This window comes from Serinus canaria, chromosome 2 (assembly GCF_022539315.1).
Source record: "Serinus canaria isolate serCan28SL12 chromosome 2, serCan2020, whole genome shotgun sequence".
Classification (NCBI taxonomy): Eukaryota; Metazoa; Chordata; class Aves; order Passeriformes; family Fringillidae; genus Serinus; species Serinus canaria.
Genome location: NC_066315.1, coordinates 55328972 through 55350097, shown reverse-complemented (window position 1 = coordinate 55350097; position 21126 = coordinate 55328972). Strand labels below are relative to the sequence as shown.

Here is a 21126-nt window from a genome sequence, read left to right as displayed (position 1 = left end):
ACAGAAGTGAAATCTCCAAAATCTCTATCTCAACATAGGGAGTTATTTTGCATTTACAGAAAGGAAAGAAGGAGAGCCTCTCCCATGAAGGAAATGCTAAATTTAGTTTCGTTTTCTAGCAAGGTCTGTCATTTTTAGAAAACACTGAAGCTTTGAGATTTTTGAAGGAAATTGAAAGTTTCTTGAAACTGTTAATGAAACGTAACTACACTGAGCCGATTGGTTTGCAAATTTTACTCTGATTTGGACATTTTAAACAGGCATTTAGTTTAAAATGTCCAAATCAGAGAACTTCATTTAGGAAATACAGTTAATCAGTGATGAAAAAGGTTCTTTTGTAAAATGTTGAAAGTCAAAGTCACAATGATGTCCTTCTGTTGTAAGTGCTAAAAAGATAAAGAACTACAATCATGAAAGCCTACACGTTTTTGTTATTTAGATATTCCAACAGTTCATGGATTTAAGCAAAAAATCAACAAAAGACCTTTCTTTTTACATTACTATGGGAAATTGTAATTGAACTGATAACAATGACACAAATCTTGAATTTACAGCTCCAGATTTTTGGTTTGCTATCTTCTAAAAAAATTTCCTATTTCTTTAAGCATCTGAATTTTATTTGCATGTATCTTGCCCTACACTACTACAGATTTTCTGAGCTGGGATAGCTGCAATGAACTGTATGATAATAACACTTTTATTTAATGACCGGCTGTTCTTATGGGATCCCAAAATTGCCTGATGATATTATGGAGAACAATCAGATTAGCCACCTGAAATACAGTGTGTGCACAGAGAATAGGGAAAAGCTCTCTCTACATGATGATATAGAGACAACTTCAGGATAAGGAGAGGTAAAATGTCAGCTAACCACATTATGATTTAAGCAGGACTGAGGATTCTTCAGGAATGTTTACTTTTATTTTACAGAAGTGAAATCTCCAAAATCTCTATCTCAACATAGGGAGTTATTTTGCATTTACAGAAAGGAAAGAAGGAGAGCCTCTCCCATGAAGGAAATGCTAAATTTAGTTTCGTTTTCTAGCAAGGTCTGTCATTTTTAGAAAACACTGAAGCTTTTGAGATTTTTGAAGGAAATTGAAAGTTTCTTGAAACTGTTAATGAAACGTAACTACACTGAGCCGATTGGTTTGCAAATTTTACTCTGATTTGGACATTTTAAACAGGCATTTAGTTTAAAATGTCCAAATCAGAGAACTTCATTTAGGAAATACAGTTAATCAGTGATGAAAAAGGTTCTTTTGTAAAATGTTGAAAGTCAAAGTCACAATGATGTCCTTCTGTTGGTGAGAACTTGATAACCAACATGTTCTATTTCAAATGACTTCTATTTTCAGAGTTTACATGGCAAGAATTTCTGAGAATTTGCTCTTCTTTTGGGATGGGAAATTAAAGTATTTCCTGGAAGAACCTCTTTTCTACATTTTTGGGAACATCTTAACTTTCCTGGGAGATATCCTGCCAGCTGTGGATGAAATTTACTTCTGCCTCAATCTGAAATACAAAGACACAAGAACAGCTCATAACAATAAATTCTTTTAAATTTAATCTTGTCATAGCTAAGAAGAGCTATGAAAGAAATGATAATGGAAGTTACTTGAACACAGATACATGAACTATGATCTGTGTGTAATAACTGATTTACACTGATTTAGTTCCTCAGTTTTCAGAAGCAGATCTATTTGGAGTGACAAGGCAAAAGTTTTCCATCAGCAGGATTTCATGAAACCAAGGATAAAGAAAAAAATATAGATACAGTGGGCATGCTGGAAATTGATTAGTTGAAAAAGTACAGGCTGAAAAGAAACTTTTGAAACCATAAATCACTACTGGCTCTCTTTTTATAACTGCTTCTTTGAAAATTGTTCTCATGAAAAATATTGCTCCTCTGAATTAGACTGAATCAGATGTGGAGATGGTTCTTCACAAATGAGAGTTGAAATACAGACATATAAAAATATTAGAATTCGCTGGTTAATCTTGTAAAGCTGAAAGCTTCATGATTCTGCAAGCTTAGCTAATAAAATTTGAAGGACTGGTTACTGTAAGCTTGTAACAGGAAATGGATAGAACTGTTCTTAATTTCTTTAATGACAAAAAAGATACTATTTTTGTAACATAAAGGATTTCCCCCTCATCTCCTTTTAATTCTATCTGAGCCAATTCAAAAATAAAATTGACTAAAATTATCAGCATTTTCAAGTTTCTTTGTTTGCCTTGAAGAACCAGATTGGCACCTCACAAAAGTATGTTTAAAGCACAGAAAAGAAGAAGAATGAATGGGAAATGCAACCTGTCCTCTGAAATCTGCTCTGTAAATATCTAATTTTGGCACTTCACAGGTTGCAGCACTAACTTGAAACCCAGCATATCCAAACTCAGAAATTTAACAGTGGAAATTATCCATAGCATTATCATTGGAAAAAGGAGTGAGTAGACAATACTTCATATTTATTTTACAGTTTTCTACCCCTTTATCTCCCACATATGCAAGTTTTCCATAGAAGACAAAGGTCAGAAAAAAAGTTAAGAAATAGATCAACGAAAAGAAATAGGAGGTTAATTTTTAAAATATGTATTCCACCTCCCTTAAACTATTACTATATTCCCTTTTAACAGTTCAGACTTCTAATCCCTTGACAAAAATGCACAACTTTGCAACCCTGTGTTAATAGTTTCCTTTGGGAACTGCATCATAGTTCTACATGAAAATCTGGAATGACCTGCTTCACTGAGAGAGAGAAGGATCAGGTAATGTTCTTTCAAAGATTCTGGAAAGCATGTGTATAATTATATATATGCCCATATAATAGGACTTGATTATGGGAAGGTTTTGAACTGAAGCTGTCAAAATTCAGTCCTACAGGTAAAGGATGGGGAGAGTAGCCTGTGGGGTGAGAAATCATTACGAACAGCAGCTGTGATTATGGAATACATCCCTGACCTTCCTTTTTATTCTACCACTGGATAGAAAAGGTTCAACCATTGCAAATGCTTGTATTTAGACATAATTAGAGTTAGCTTGGCTCCCTAGCACGGAGATCAGTGGTGCAAGTTAAACGAGTACCAAAGGTCTCCAACTTCTTCTTATTAGTTTTTCCATCTTGGTGATTGAACATTTGAAGTATTACTGAGACACTCTGCATTGTGTGTCAGATATTGGGCGCTGTGAGGCTATAAATGGCTGTCCCCCATCCTGCTGCCAATCACTTATCCATGTCTAAATGAGACTGAATTTACATAACTCACACACAGGGATGAATGACACTGACCTCACTCTACCTCACCTTCAATCATTCTCTGCCTTTTTCTGTTCTTTCTGCTCTTTAAATGTCACTCAGTGCTGCAGGAATGCACAGGCCAAAAGTATTAAAGTGGGAAAGAGTTCAGCCTAAAAAAAAAAAAAAAAAAAAAGATAATTCCCTCCCTATTATACTTCATTTCTAAGAAAACTCAGGCTAATGGGGTGAAATTTAAAGGTGGCTGCAAATTTGTACATGTAATAGCCAGGATTCCAGAAACTTCTCAATCCCCAGTTTAGTCACAGGTTCTCCTAATTCCTCATGGCTTTACTGACATCTCCTTCTCATCATTTTTCCATACACTGTGGGAATTCTCTCATTTAATTCTTAGATTTTGTTTGTATCCTACACAATTGCTTTTCTTATTTTGCTACAGGTAAGAGGTAAGATAGTAATATGCATTACAATCACAGAGATGGTAAAATGTTTGAAATTATAATTAAAGCATAACTTCAAGAGGATTTGGGTTTAATATGAACTGGTACTATATGTCAGCTATCAGACTAACAATGCTTGCTTAAATTCCCTAGGAATCTAGAGACAATACTTTACGTGAACTGTTTCAGATATTTCTTTTTTGCATTAAAGAAGATAAAATTAACTGCAGTATAATCATAATGATGAGGAGAATTTGAATAAAATTAGTTCTTAATTGCATTTGAGTTCTGTATCTTGGAAACATAAAGCTCTATGGAACTTCACAATTTTTTTCTTTTATGATCAGTTGGAGAATTGAACATGGGCATCTATTGCCATATGTTTTCATTACTTCAGCAAACATGTAAAAAGAGCAAAATTTATTAGTTCATTGATATTTGAATGAACTGTCTCCTGTAGGTTATACCAACATATACATTTCAGTAGAATTGAATGCATATGAGAATTAAAATTATTCTATAATAGGCAGGTTAATTCCTACCTTAAAAATTTGCTGTTAGATTTACATTTCATGATGAATCTTGGAAGAGTAGAGATGTAAATTGTGGACTTGTGTTATTCTTTGCACCTACATTCACATATGTGTGAACCAGGTGTGACTCTCCTTTTGAAAGGCAGCAGAGGATGCATAGGGAAAGTAAGTACAGGCAGGTAAACAGTAAAGATGAACAGGTTGAAAAGCATTTCCTATCAAAACAGATACTCAGAGCATACTGCTTTCATGACCTTAAGGAAAATTCTGCAGCAATGTAAATTGCATTCATAATGAAAACACACACAGAGTGACAGTGTAATCTATAATACTTTCATACACTACCAGGTACTAGGCAAAAGCATCATAAATCTCACTCTTTTGGACAAAGCACCCAGGCTCTACTGGGTGCTTTGCAAAGCTGGAAAAGAATTTTTAAAAAGGTCTCAAACTGCATCAAGAGCCATTGTTTGTGGTTCAAATGATCTCTCCTTGGTATATTCCAATGGAAACAAGCCCACATTTTTCCTTTTTACCTTGGGTTACTGATGTTCGTGTGTATGGGACATTGTTACTGATGTCCCAATGTATGGGACATTTTTTTTCTAAGTCACCAAAATTGAAATTGATTCTACTGCTACTTTTTTTCTCTTGCACTATTTGCAGGCATCCTGTTGCTTTAGTCAGGTATAAAAACACATGTCCAATAGGAAAATTGTTAATGTATGTGATCTGTACTTTTTCCTGCTCTGTGAGATAAGTAGCTCTCATGGGTAGGATTTGCTTTCAGAAAGGAAACAGAACAAAACCTGACAGTGAGTAGGATGCAATAGAGAATATTCACATATAACCCACATGAGTCAATATGTTTCTGTGTTAAATCTGTGTCACTTTACAAGCATTTATTCCATGGACACACATGTATTCAAAGTTTGAGCTGAAAGAGAATTTTATGGCCATGTAATAAACCTCAGTAAAGGTCGTGTACTGCAGAAACACTGAGAACTTATAAGTCATTAATGTTACCAATTCCCTGTGGGTTTTGAGATGATATAAAATAAGAAGCAAACCAGAGCTTTATGTAGGAAGAGCACTAACAGAATCTTACAGTTCTATGGAGACTAATTTGTCCCAAATATCTAGGCCAAAATGTTTCCTGCTGTACAAATGCAAAGGGGTAGGAGAAAAGTACCTGGAATGATTAGCTAGGCTTAAGTACTATCACAAAGAAAGAAAATATTTTTGGAACTTAAATAATTCCAACCACACATGTTGAAAAGCTGTTCACACTGCCTACCACTCCCCATTTTCGAAACTCAAAGGCAATTCTAGCTGATTTGCAATTTCAGAGATATTAGGTCTTCTCATTTTGGTATTGTTCATGATGGACCATCTAAGGCAGTGCTTATCTTATCTTGCTGAAAACACACATAACAGGGAGTCCTAAATTAAATTCAAAAGTTTTTGGTGGACAACATCAGGGAATCACTTTTGAGTGTAATTATAGAGAACTGATTCCAATTAAAAAGGATGACAAAGCTACCAGCCAGAATGCCACCACTTGGAGCACTTGGCTGCTTAGGAAGGATACAAGAACACATGTATGAAAAGGACTTTATCCCATATCCACATTTAAATTTCCTGGCATGTTTCACCATGAAATGCCCTAAATTCATGAGACTAATGGAGATTTTCCAGCTGCTATTTTCAAGACAGGCAAAGTTTTATTTACACGGCCAGAAACAGCCTATGAGATAACGGGCCACAAGTCTAAGTTTTCCTGAGAGGTGAGAAAATGAAGAGTTCTCTTAGAAATATTAAGACTCCACAGGAGGGCATTTAAGCACTGCTTCCTAGAGAAAATATTTCTGCATGAAGATGAAAATAAATTCTAGTTAAACTCCACAATAAATTTAATTATGCATTATGAAACAGGATTAAAGGTGAAGGGAAAGTCTTAAGAATGAGAAATGACAATATTTAAATTGGATGTTAAACAACTGCAAAAGAATGGATTTTTTTTTTTTACTTTAAAAGTTTCAGAAAAATGACCTAGTGGGTCATTTTTTTCTCTTGGGTCTCTGAGGAAAACAATTGCATATGAAAGAGAACCTCAGCAGTTTGATTAACTAAAGCAAAGATTCCTAGCCAAATCTGAACTGAAGACTGCAGTTTTGTCACCCTCAGCATAATCCACTGAAAAAAATTAAATGAACCAAAAATAGTAATTCTGGCAGTACTTGGCTGGCAGGCTGCTTTTATTGAAAGGACACTTTTCTTTTTCCTGTTTTGCTGGTAGCACTAGAACAATTGTGATAAGCAGCAAGCACAATGTCTTGATGTTCTTTGGATGAATCTGTATTTCCCCTTGAATAGCACAATTTACAATTCAGTGCAGCACATAAAGACATGCTGTGGTAATAGATGTGGAAATACAGCAGACAAATTTTCATGTGTACTGAAGGCACCTATAGGTACTGGTGAAAAAAATTTAAAGTCGTAGATGGATCAAGTTTTGATTTGTATTTTCCTTTCTGAAAATATCACAATTTATTTGAAAATCATAAGAAAATTATAATAATAAAATGTAAAAATGTATGTAGATCTATCTAGCAGTAAAAGCAAAAAAAAAAAAAAAAAAAAAAAAAAGTAGACAAATAGAGAGATTTTCACTGGTTTTCAAACCTTAGCGGGAGAGAAGTAATTAACATCTTAAAAGGGAATTGCCTAAAATTCAGATCTGTAATCCCACCACATAAGCCTCTGGCAGAATCATTGCTTCAGGAGTTTCAAAAGACAAATTTTTGTATTTTTCTGAGAGCGCTCGGGCTGGGTTTTGTTTTTTGGTAGGGGGCATCCCTGATGTTAGTTTTCATTTGATACAGTGTTTTCACTTTCATTAACGTGTAAGGCAACTTTCATTAACCTGTAACTGGAATCTTGTCCAAGATAGAGTAGGAGTAAATTGTTTCTACTTCCAGTAGAGGATTCAATTCCACTTGAATCTTTCAATAATTCAAATACATTGTGTTTGTTTGTTTTTTTTTTTTTTCTGGGATACTTTCCAGATACTTACCTATGTATGTAACAGTAACAGCACTGCAGATCTGTCTGAGTGGACGCACTGCCTCTCCTACAAGAAAATTGACCTCGGACATAAGTTTAATGTGTAACTGGAAACTGCACTGTAAGACTTTGCTATTTTTGCCCTGAAACTCAGGTGGTACCCTTGAAAAACAAGTTCAGCATGTTGAATGAGCCCTCAATTTGCAATGTAATGAAAATGGATTTAGCGTGCACATGAAACAGTTAATTTATTTTCATTACAAGTGACAGCTCTGAGTCACCCACGTGCACAGGTGATGAATAAGAAGTACTTAAGGAATACAAACCCACACCTTACCAAGGATACCAGCCTCTGAGCAGTGACCCTGGAAGAGGCTGTCAGGTTTAGATAACTACACTGTGGTTTCAATACAAACCCAGAGCCACAAGAAACGTGCACGGCCATACCACTGTCTGAATAAATAAACCAGCTCTGCTGGAACATTCTAAAAGGAGCAAAGCCAGAAGTGATATTTAAAAGCTAAAGAAACAAAGTATCAGTAATGAAAGAAGTAATAATGAGCCATAATCAAAGTCACTGAAAAAAAAGAACTCAAGGTATATTTCCCCTGACCACATATGCACAGTCATATGCATACAAGCTCAAAAAGATTTCAATGCCCTGATGGAAGAGCTGAGTTTTGATTCGTTTCTGAACTTCTGTAATCTGTCAAGAGGACATTTTTTGTCTGTCTCTGCAGGTTCTACAAGCACACTGCTGATACTGGTCTTCATGAAAACTTAGCTTAGAAAGAACCACAGTCAATGCAGCTCCTTCCTCCTCCACATATTGAAGATTACAGATAATAGAAGTAATATACAAGAAAATGATTCATGGCTCAGAAATCAAAGTCTTACTGGGAGGATAAAAACTGTACAGCCGAGGAGATGGAAAAAACATAAATCTGAGCTGTGTAAAAAAGCATCTCCCCTTTAAATTCTGTCTTTGCTATAGAGGAAATGGGACAAAAGGAAAATAGACTCAAGGAGAAAAGCAAATCTAGAGCAGAATAGTCAGTCTATTCCCCTCTGGGCTTATAAAGAGCAAACTCGAATCAAAATCCTTGGAAGTCCTTGGGAAGAGGATACTCTTAGCAGGTGGCAAATATAGAAGCTTTGTGAAAACTGGTATTTTCCTAAGGGGAATGAAAAAAATTCTTCAGCAGATGTGAGAAGCCACAAAAGTAATTTTGATTCAATATGATTATCAATAAAATCTCTGTAGCAATAGCCACACCATGGCAAGGTAAATTCTTCAGTTTGGTTTCAAAAGAAATTACCAGATCTGCTTTTGAAGCCTTGATATATCACCTCAGGCTGAGCTTAGACACAAAAACCCCCCCAATACAGTTGTGTTCTTCTCTAAAGGGAAAAGGCTCAAGGTGCCCCTTTGCATTACAGTGAAATAATTATTAAAAAATAAAAATTAAAAATAAAAAATAAAGAGATGGACAAGGTATTTCTGTTACTGGTTGGCCAAGGTTAAATGCAGGGCTGCTGAGGAGGCAGCTAATAAGTATTAGAAAAACTGTAATAAGTCTGTAAAGGGATTTTAATCAGTGTCTCAAGGTTAACTGAAGAATAAAAATTATTAATTTGTAATTCTATCATGCTCTTTTTTCTAGATCCTGCACAGAATAACTTTACTTCAGGGAAAACAAGAATAGTTCCCTTATCCAATATTACTATGGAGACTAAGGACTGGTTTTCTTTGTTTATTCTTTTAATTCCAGTTCTGCTGAGAGGATATTGAGAATGTGCTGATAAACTGCCACTGTCATTCTGTAGTTAGAACACTCAAAGAGCTGTGGTCAGGAAGGACTGCTTTGCTTTAAGTCTGTGTAGAGGGGACATTTGCTGAAAACCTTGCTTGACCTTTGAATCATTGCAACACAGCATCAAAAACCCCCACCAAATTAATTTCCTCTTTGTGCACCTGTTCTCCATGAAATTTGATAAGTTGGCTTTCCTGATAGGTCACCACTTAGAAATATCATTGGATATTAAGAAAGCATTCCTCAACACTAAAATGGCAAATAGGAAAGAGACATCCTGCATATTTAATCCAAGGTGCAAAACAGGCCCCAGACCAGATTTATGGGATTTTTGCCACAGTGACTAGATGAGACTTCATCATTCTGATAGAATTCAACAGCTTAAGCAGATCTTTAGAGGGGTAATAAAGGCCCTTTTTGCTGACTACTTTTCATAATGCAAGTAGTGTTTTGTGAGGTGCAGTTAAATATGAAAAATACTTCTGGAGGTGTGTAATCATGCATGAACCAGTTTTCTGATCCTTATCTCCATCAATAGCCGCTCTTCAAGAACAGCCTTAATCAGGTAATAAATCAGGCAAAAATAAAAATGCAATCATCATTTATGGGACCAAAATAAAACCTATATTTCTGAAAGAAGAATATAGTTATTTTTGCAACAGGAAAACAGTTAAGATTCTGCAATCTTCCTTGTTTCATGTCAAAACAAATTGCACTGAGATGAATGATTTTCAGATTTACTTTGGTCAGTCAATAGTGTAGGAACAGTTAATTGTCGTGGGTTCTGCTGATTAATGGATTCTTGAGAATTTGATGAGCATGGGAAGAAGTGAATTGTATGAAATGACAAAAATCTTTGCTTTCTTTAATCCTCTTTGCTCTCAGATTTTGAGCTTTCAGCTGTCTCTTCTTAAGGGCTGCAAAGACCATCAGCTCTGTGGTACTCTAACTGCTGTACTCAGGTACAGCTGTGAGCTAACATTTTGTAACGTCTAGCTATGAGGTTTGTGGCAAATTATTCTGTAATTCTGTGGGGGAAATATCACTTCATGTGCTGCAAAATATCACTGGACTATGGATTAATACAACACATGGTATGGACAACCCTCAGGGCAAGACAAGATAAGTTGTCATGGTATTTGCTGCAACCACAATGAGAAATTCTTCTAAATAGGTAAATTTTTATTTGACTGGTTACTTTTTCCACCTTTCTCGCAAGCACAACAAAAATCTATTTCTTAGACAGTCTTCATAACTAGAACTAATTTCATTTAAACTTTCAACTTAATTTAACTGAACACAGGAACTGTGCTGTGATGACACTCAACGCCTTGAGTACTAATAATGTTGGTTTTGATGCATGTCACACACACACACACACTCACACAAATCAACTGGTGTATGGTTTGCTGTTGTTGTTTTTAATCCTTTCCCAGAAATTTGGTACTTTGGAATCTCTCTTCAAAATTGGAATAAAAGCACAGTTTAAAATTTTGGAATTTTCTCTGGAGCGAAAACCTTGTTTTCCATAAGGTGAAACAGCAGCTGTTGTATGCATTCAAGAAAGAATCTCCCCTTTAAATTCTGTCTTTGCTATAGAGGAAATGGGACAAAAGGAAAATAGACTCAAGGAGAAAAGCAAATCTAGAGCAGAATAGTCAGTCTATTCCCCTCTGGGCTTATAAAGAGCAAACTCGAATCAAAATCCTTGGAAGTCCTTGGGAAGAGGATACTCTTAGCAGGTGGCAAATATAGAAGCTTTGTGAAAACTGGTATTTTCCTAAGGGGAATGAAAAAAATTCTTCAGCAGATGTGAGAAGCCACAAAAGTAATTTTGATTCAATATGATTATCAATAAAATCTCTGTAGCAATAGCCACACCATGGCAAGGTAAATTCTTCAGTTTGGTTTCAAAAGAAATTACCAGATCTGCTTTTGAAGCCTTGATCTATCACCTCAGGCTGAGCTTAGACACAAAAACCCCCCAATACAGTTGTGTTCTTCTCTAAAGGGAAAAGGCTCAAGGTGCCCCTTTGCATTACAGTGAAATAATAATAAAAAATAAAAATTAAAAATAAAAAATAAAGAGATGGACAAGGTATTTCTGTTACTGGTTGGCCAAGGTTAAATGCAGGGCTGCTGAGGAGGCAGCTAATAAGTATTAGAAAAACTGTAATAAGTCTGTAAAGGGATTTTAATCAGTGTCTCAAGGTTAACTGAAGAATAAAAATTATTAATTTGTAATTCTATCATGCTCTTTTTTCTAGATCCTGCACAGAATAACTTTACTTCAGGGAAAACAAGAATAGTTCCCTTATCCAATATTACTATGGAGACTAAGGACTGGTTTTCTTTGTTTATTCTTTTAATTCCAGTTCTGCTGAGAGGATATTGAGAATGTGCTGATAAACTGCCACTGTCATTCTGTAGTTAGAACACTCAAAGAGCTGTGGTCAGGAAGGACTGCTTTGCTTTAAGTCTGTGTAGAGGGGACATTTGCTGAAAACCTTGCTTGACCTTTGAATCATTGCAACACAGCATCAAAAACCCCCACCAAATTAATTTCCTCTTTGTGCACCTGTTCTCCATGAAATTTGATAAGTTGGCTTTCCTGATAGGTCACCACTTAGAAATATCATTGGATATTAAGAAAGCATTCCTCAACACTAAAATGGCAAATAGGAAAGAGACATCCTGCATATTTAATCCAAGGTGCAAAACAGGCCCCAGACCAGATTTATGGGATTTTTGCCACAGTGACTAGATGAGACTTCATCATTCTGATAGAATTCAACAGCTTAAGCAGATCTTTAGAGGGGTAATAAAGGCCCTTTTTGCTGACTACTTTTCATAATGCAAGTAGTGTTTTGTGAGGTGCAGTTAAATATGAAAAATACTTCTGGAGGTGTGTAATCATGCATGAACCAGTTTTCTGATCCTTATCTCCATCAATAGCCGCTCTTCAAGAACAGCCTTAATCAGGTAATAAATCAGGCAAAAATAAAAATGCAATCATCATTTATGGGACCAAAATAAAACCTATATTTCTGAAAGAAGAATATAGTTATTTTTGCAACAGGAAAACAGTTAAGATTCTGCAATCTTCCTTGTTTCATGTCAAAACAAATTGCACTGAGATGAATGATTTTCAGATTTACTTTGGTCAGTCAATAGTGTAGGAACAGTTAATTGTCGTGGGTTCTGCTGATTAATGGATTCTTGAGAATTTGATGAGCATGGGAAGAAGTGAATTGTATGAAATGACAAAAATCTTTGCTTTCTTTAATCCTCTTTGCTCTCAGATTTTGAGCTTTCAGCTGTCTCTTCTTAAGGGCTGCAAAGACCATCAGCTCTGTGGTACTCTAACTGCTGTACTCAGGTACAGCTGTGAGCTAACATTTTGTAACGTCTAGCTATGAGGTTTGTGGCAAATTATTCTGTAATTCTGTGGGGGAAATATCACTTCATGTGCTGCAAAATATCACTGGACTATGGATTAATACAACACATGGTATGGACAACCCTCAGGGCAAGACAAGATAAGTTGTCATGGTATTTGCTGCAACCACAATGAGAAATTCTTCTAAATAGGTAAATTTTTATTTGACTGGTTACTTTTTCCACCTTTCTCGCAAGCACAACAAAAATCTATTTCTTAGACAGTCTTCATAACTAGAACTAATTTCATTTAAACTTTCAACTTAATTTAACTGAACACAGGAACTGTGCTGTGATGACACTCAACACCTTGAGTACTAATAATGTTGGTTTTGATGCATGTCACACACACACACACACTCACACAAATCAACTGGTGTATGGTTTGCTGTTGTTGTTTTTAATCCTTTCCCAGAAATTTGGTACTTTGGAATCTCTCTTCAAAATTGGAATAAAAGCACAGTTTAAAATTTTGGAATTTTCTCTGGAGCGAAAACCTTGTTTTCCATAAGGTGAAACAGCAGCTGTTGTATGCATTCAAGAAAGAATACAAAGGGAAATGCTTAGTAAATGCACTGGGAATATAAAACAGGAGCTTTGCAAAGGACTGGGGTCTATATTATCTCCTGTGAGAAAAATGATACAAGATTTTTGACAGTAATATATGGTCATGGAAGGAAATTCAAATTTATTCATAGGCAAAGTTTTTCAAAAACTATGAATCATATCTGTAAAGTTCATGGAGAAAATTAAATTAATTAGGATGGTAGGAATACACCCATTCAGTTTCCCAAAAGGCTGTGTGTGTCACTCAGTCACACTCTAATAAAGGCTATTGCTTGCTCAGATGAAGTTTCATTTATACTAATATTTAGAAATGGCTCACACTTTAGAGACTGACATTTCTAGAAGCACTCAAATTCAGGATATGAGGAATATGGGTGCAAGAAAAATAATATTTGTTATTTTTTGTCATCAGTGGTAAGAACCTATTGCAAAAAAGTTTATCAAACATAGATGAGACACAAACACAGACTGACCTGTGATTGGTCCAACACCCTAAATGACAAGCAACAGATATACGATGTGAATACTTCTGCATCATGTCAGTCTTACAGGCTGAGTTATAGCACTGTTTATTGTGAATGGGTGTTATATTACTTACAGATCACACAAATATTAGTTCTTTTAAATTAATCAGGCAACCTTTTCTTACTGCACCTATTATAAGAGAACAGCCTTAAAACACAGCAGACAAATGAAACGTGTGTCAATTGCAGAGTCTGAATTTTTGAAGTGTGATTTAGAAGGGCCTTAAACAGTTGCTTTTGGTAGTGAATTTCACCTTCTGAAATATAAAATAGACTGAAGCAAGACTACAATTTTCCTCAGTGCATTCCAATTTTGAGTGTGTGTGCAGTGGAAATTTATACACGATACTGATTTACTCTATCAGTAGATGATCAGACTGGAGGATGTACACCTCTTATCATCACTCAGCCTGGAAAACAGAGACTACAACAAAAAACTCCCAGTGCTTTCCATGGAAACATCTAGTCCTGACACACTTAGCATCTGGTAACAATCTTGTCAAACTTTGTACACCTACAGCCAGAGATTACAGTGATGAGCTTTGCCATCATTTATAGAAGCATAGTAATGGTAATGATGCTGACAAGAGCGCCCAAGAGAAGCACTTGAGAGATATTATTATGCAATCTGTATTACTGCTCATCTGCATAAACTTAGTTGAATAATCCAAGTTGCCACATTTACCATAAAATAAAGAAGAATACTGATATTATAAATGAAAAGGTAAGCCATTATATGTGTATTTTCATGGACAAAATTTCTCAGATGGCATCATGCTTTCATAGCAAAAGGTCTTTTGAACAGACAGCCATAATTTCCCATGGAGTGTCTCCAGTGTTACTCCTTTCCAACTGAGTTTCTACCCAGGAGTAAGCAGAAGAAAACCAGAGAACTTACGATCTCCTTGGCAGCGCACGGGACCCACGGACACCTTGGCTTCAGACCCAGGCCGGTCAAGGTCTCCAACCACCACCTGGCTGACTGGTAGGTGCTCTTTGTATGACAGCATCCCACTGTCTTTCCTCCTGAATTACAGAGACACAAAAGGAAAGCAATTGTGAAGCACATGAAATGATGTTCCTTGATCTAAGCACCAAACGAATAGGTATGCAACAATTGCATGCAACTCAAACCTCATTTTACTTAGAAAGACCACAAAAATTCAATTTATAGTCATGTCTTTGAGCTCCTCACATCAACTGCAGCAAGTAAACCAGTGCTTTTTTCATGCTTAGACCAAATCACTGTGCACAGCAGTAATATTTTTCCTTTATTATTTCAAGAGATGAACCCAACTGGCATAGAGTGTTCTTTCTTCCAAATAGAAAATGAAATAAGCAATGTTTAATGGGGTACTTTGTCTCTCAGCTGGTTTGCCTCTGTGGGTTTTTTTGGTTGCAATATTTTTTTTGTTGGCTTGTATTCGTTGTTTTGTTCTGTTTGTGTTTTTGCTTGTTTTTTTTATAAAAACACACACATGAAGGGCTAAATTATCCACACAGGAAAAAATGGTCTATATATAGTGTTAAGATTATAAATTTTTGACAGAAAAGAAAGAAAGAAGAAACAAAATAAATCCATCTATTTCTCTCTCTTCCCCCCCGCCTTTGTTTTTAGCTCTATCCTGCCATGTAACTGGGTGTCTAAAGTAAGAACTTCTTGATCTAAAAAAAATAAATTCTTTTGTTCAAAAATATCACAGGATTAAGGATGAATTCAGTATCTAGAAAAGTTAACTGAACCCCACAATATAACTGAGAACTCATAATGATTTCAGGAAAATGAAAGTCCTTTTCATCTCTAACTTGGATGACTCCAAGATCGTCCTCATTATATTGCTAATAACTGGGCAGCGCAGCAGGGATCTGCACAATCTGTGGAAGTGTTCAGAGTCTTCCAGCAGGACAGAACTGTTTTCCTTCCAGCAGGACAGTACTGTTTTCCTGCAGCATCTCCAGTCATCACCCTTATTTGGTCCATCTGAAGAGATGGAAAGCAAAACGTTCTTTTAAAAAGAAGCACAACTGAATTAGTTAAGAAAATAACCATCACAGCAGTTCACTGGAACTAATGTCTGTTCTCTGTGATGAAGACAGTAATTAGAGATTTAATTAGTGGAGTTTTCCAAATAGCAGGTGACTGCTTTATTTAATCTGTGTGTTCTTCCCCTTCAGAAAACTTGCTCCTTTGTGTTATTTGACTCTTTGAGTTGCTGAGATCATTAGCCCTCTTTGTCTGGACACAGCTACACCAGGTGCTCTGCCGGTCAGGTTGCCACAGGACATTGATAGAAAGGGAGGAAAATGGAGAGCAGGAACCCTGGCAGGCTGCTCCTGCACATTGTGATCATCCCCAGATTGCCATGCCCTTTACAAAGACTTCCTTTTCATCAATTTGGAGACAAGCAGTATAAGAAAAGAAAGATTAAAGGACTTTCCATTTAAGAAAGAAAAATGTGAATAACAAAGGCAGGTATGTAGACCTAATCTTTGTCCCAGCTAAAGACTGCATCCTTGGGACCCACTTCTTTCTAAAAGAGGATAAATGTAGGTCACCTCTGAGGTTTTCCTCTGAGACTGGCTTTCTTTCCTGATTTTTACTCTTTCAAAGAACATTTTAAACTTGGGCATATCTATTTAAAATAAAGAATTCGTCGAAGAGGGGTAAAAAGAAAACTATTGGCATTTCTCTTTTTTCTTTCTTTCCTCTTTCACAAAAGCAGCTAATATTTCAGCTCCAAATAAGGATGTTAGAGGACGGCAGTTTTCCTGTCACCAATAGCTTTCACTTTCTTTGAAGGAAATAAAAAGCAGCAGTAACAATTTTCTCTCTCTTTACTGATAATTTTGTTCTCATTTTAATATTTTATTTATGCTCTTAGTGATATGGTCACTTTAAAGCTGTTGTCACAACAATAACTGTTAGAATTCTTTTCAGAAATAGCCTTATTTTCTGGCCATCACTTATTTGTGTCATCATTGCAGCATTTTCCCCCATCCTGAAACTATTGAGGACTGGGAGTGTTGAACTAAGAGTTGAGAGAGATGAATTGTCTTTTCACCAGCAGAGGCTGGGTAGTTCTTTCCCTATTAACAAAAATGGGATAATGATGATTTTTGGTCCACACATGCACAAATAAGATGAGTAGACTCAAAGACTGACTGGTTCTGTTATGCTTTTCTGACACACTTGTGGTTCCTCTGGACATACTAATCAGTGCTAACAAAATCAAAAAAGTTTTAAATCAAAGACTGATTATTATGCTTGACTTTGTACAACACACTTAGAAATAATCACAGCTCGAACACTCAATTCCTGCCAGTGATAATGTTTCTGACGGTATTTAAAGACTTTGCACATTAATAGGGTGGGGAAAGTCTCTGAAGTTTTTGCTCACCAAAGAAAATCCCCTCAAGAGAATAAAGATTGAATTCAGAGAGTGTCATATTCCTATTAATAGCCAAATGGGAGATGAATGAATCTGATCAAATCCTGTAATTATTACCAGGAGATATTGATTCCTCACATCAACTGCAGCAAGTAAACCAGTGCTTTTTTCATGCTTAGACCAAATCACTGTGCACAGCAGTAATATTTTTCCTTTATTATTTCAAGAGATGAACCCAACTGGCATAGAGTGTTCTTTCTTCCAAATAGAAAATGAAATAAGCAATGTTTAATGGGGTACTTTGTCTCTCAGCTGGTTTGCCTCTGTGGGTTTTTTTGGTTGCAATATTTTTTTTGTTGGCTTGTATTCGTTGTTTTGTTCTGTTTGTGTTTTTGCTTGTTTTTTTTATAAAAACACACACATGAAGGGCTAAATTATCCACACAGGAAAAAATGGTCTATATATAGTGTTAAGATTATAAATTTTTGACAGAAAAGAAAGAAAGAAGAAACAAAATAAATCCGTCTATTTCTCTCTCTTCCCCCCCCGCCTTTGTTTTTAGCCCTATCCTGCCATGTAACTGGGTGTCTAAAGTAAGAACTTTTTGATCTAAAAAAAATAAATTCTTTTGTTCAAAAATATCACAGGATTAAGAATGAATTCAGTATCTAGAAAAGTTAACTGAACCCCACAATATAACTGAGAACTCATAATGATTTCAGGAAAATGAAAGTCCTTTTCATCTCTAACTTGGATGACTCCAAGATCGTCCTCATTATATTGCTAATAACTGGGCAGCGCAGCAGGGATCTGCACAATCTGTGGAAGTGTTCAGAGTCTTCCAGCAGGACAGAACTGTTTTCCTTCCAGCAGGACAGTACTGTTTTCCTGCAGCATCTCCAGTCATCACCCTTATTTGGTCCATCTGAAGAGATGGAAAGCAAAACGTTCTTTTAAAAAGAAGCACAACTGAATTAGTTAAGAAAATAACCATCACAGCAGTTCACTGGAACTAATGTCTGTTCTCTGTGATGAAGACAGTAATTAGAGATTTAATTAGTGGAGTTTTCCAAATAGCAGGTGACTGCTTTATTTAATCTGTGTGTTCTTCCCCTTCAGAAAACTTGCTCCTTTGTGTTATTTGACTCTTTGAGTTGCTGAGATCATTAGCCCTCTTTGTCTGGACACAGCTACACCAGGTGCTCTGCCGGTCAGGTTGCCACAGGACATTGATAGAAAGGGAGGAAAATGGAGAGCAGGAACCCTGGCAGGCTGCTCCTGCACATTGTGATCATCCCCAGATTGCCATGCCCTTTACAAAGACTTCCTTTTCATCAATTTGGAGACAAGCAGTATAAGAAAAGAAAGATTAAAGGACTTTCCATTTAAGAAAGAAAAATGTGAATAACAAAGGCAGGTATGTAGACCTAATCTTTGTCCCAGCTAAAGACTGCATCCTTGGGACCCACTTCTTTCTAAAAGAGGATAAATGTAGGTCACCTCTGAGGTTTTCCTCTGAGACTGGCTTTCTTTCCTGATTTTTACTCTTTCAAAGAACATTTTAAACTTGGGCATATCTATTTAAAATAAAGAATTCGTCGAAGAGGGGTAAAAAGAAAACTATTGGCATTTCTCTTTTTTCTTTCTTTCCTCTTTCACAAAAGCAGCTAATATTTCAGCTCCAAATAAGGATGTTAGAGGACGGCAGTTTTCTGTCACCAATAGCTTTCACTTTCTTTGAAGGAAATAAAAAGCAGCAGTAACAATTTTCTCTCTCTTTACTGATAATTTTGTTCTCATTTTAATATTTTATTTATGCTCTTAGTGATATGGTCACTTTAAAGCTGTTGTCACAACAATAACTGTTAGAATTCTTTTCAGAAATAGCCTTATTTTCTGGCCATCACTTATTTGTGTCATCATTGCAGCATTTTCCCCCATCCTGAAACTATTGAGGACTGGGAGTGTTGAACTAAGAGTTGAGAGAGATGAATTGTCTTTTCACCAGCAGAGGCTGGGTAGTTCTTTCCCTATTAACAAAAATGGGATAATGATGATTTTTGGTCCACACATGCACAAATAAGATGAGTAGACTCAAAGACTGACTGGTTCTGTTATGCTTTTCTGACACACTTGTGGTTCCTCTGGACATACTAATCAGTGCTAACAAAATCAAAAAAGTTTTAAATCAAAGACTGATTATTATGCTTGACTTTGTACAACACACTTAGAAATAATCACAGCTCGAACACTCAATTCCTGCCAGTGATAATGTTTCTGACGGTATTTAAAGACTTTGCACATTAATAGGGTGGGGAAAGTCTCTGAAGTTTTTGCTCACCAAAGAAAATCCCCTCAGGAGAATAAAGATTGAATTCAGAGAGTGTCATATTCCTATTAATAGCCAAATGGGAGATGAATGAATCTGATCAAATCCTGTAATTATTACCAGGAGATATTGATGAAATCTCAGTGTAATTTTCTATTCCTAATTTCTTTTCCTATATATAACAGTCTGCAAAGTGCTTCAGGGTGCCTTTGAATGAAAGTAGTAGATATTAGTGTGAGATTTATCATTGTTTTGATTATGATCATCTTCTTCCTCTTTATAAGCATTCAGTGGTATGTAAAACAGAAGTGCATTATATATGTATCAGCAAATGACATATTCAGAGTAATGATAAGATTCTGCATCATTATCAATTTGTTTATATAATGATTTAATACAACCACGCTCCAGACTACTGCTACTGGAGTAATTCATTTTCTCTGATTTTGTTAATTATCAGCTCAGCCATAGAAAGGAAAACAAATAAAGAATGTACTACAGGTAGGAATGAACTCAGTTTTAAAAGATATGGTTTCATGACTTGAGGAACTGAAGTTATTTCAATAATACAAATAAAACACTTACTGGACTGAAAATGTAGTGTTAAGCACATATAATTTGGCGATTAGCAGTGGTTTGAAGAATGCAAACTCCAAAGAATGAAAATTTCAAAGGTATACAATTTTCCACCTCTCACAAGACCCAGGTTTTTACTCTGTGAGCACCTCTGTATAAATCCCTGCATTTCCATAATTTATCTGAGGGAGGTATAAAGCAGTTTAGTCCATTTAGGATCTGCAAACCAGTGCCTGTAAAAATATTGTGAAGGGCACAGGCATACTAAATGCTGGTATTTTCTCTCATCCAAAAATATCTGGCAAGAATTTTATTTATATTAAAACTGCTAAGAAGAATGAATATTACAGACAATTTAATGAACAATGCAACTTTGGCAGCAAATGTAATAATCTGGAAGTGAGTTACTAAGAAATAAACAAGATCTAATTAACAGGATTAAACACAGGGCAAACAAAAACTAGGACTGAAGCAAAACTAACTCATGAAAGGTTTTGATAAAATTTAGCTAATTTTTTAATAGTCATACTATGGAGCATTAAAGTCATGCTTTTAGATTCACCCTATACCCAGGGCTCTGCCCTTTGGAGTTATACCCTGCAGACCACATACTTTAGGACAAAAGTTTTATTTCCACTGGATTTTGCTGTTTTCAGGGATTCTTACAGCTCTTTTGTCCCTTGCCTGCATGTCTTGTCACCTCAGATGCCCTTATATGTTAAGTTGGAGCTAATGACTCACCCTTGATTGGTCTGACAAGGGGTATTATGGAAAATTTCTCATTACTGTACATGGTCATAAAAACTGACAGAAGATCATAACTCAAATTAATTTTTTTCAATACTCTGGCATTGGACAGGATAAGATCATTGGAAATATGTGGTTCCTAAAAGCAAAAGCAGGAGGAACTCTTACAGTTAAGACTGATCTTAGGGCAATTAAGCTTTTCTAGCATGCATAAAATATTTTTACTTTTGAGACCACTCACCTCCTGGAAGTCTAAACAATTTGATGAAAGATCATCTAATCCCAGCCTCCAAATTACTGACATGAATCCCTACTTTGACTTCTATTAGTAAAGATAAATTATACCAAAGACATGAGGCTGATGGTGCAGCATTCACAAGTAATCCTGGTTTAGAAATTACAAAGGATTGAATTGACTAGATTAAATTAATTTAAGGGGAGAT

General features: G+C 35.9%; 1 protein-coding gene across 1 annotated transcript in view; it reads right to left on the bottom strand.

Moving 5' to 3' along the window:
* Positions 1-21126, bottom strand: part of CNTNAP2 (contactin associated protein 2) — a 1093089-nt gene that overhangs the window by 179657 nt on the left and 892306 nt on the right. The window contains exon 15 of the mRNA XM_009093851.4: positions 14541-14668. Coding sequence (XP_009092099.2) covers positions 14541-14668 — 128 coding nt within the window. The remainder of the gene's footprint in view (positions 1-14540; positions 14669-21126) is intronic.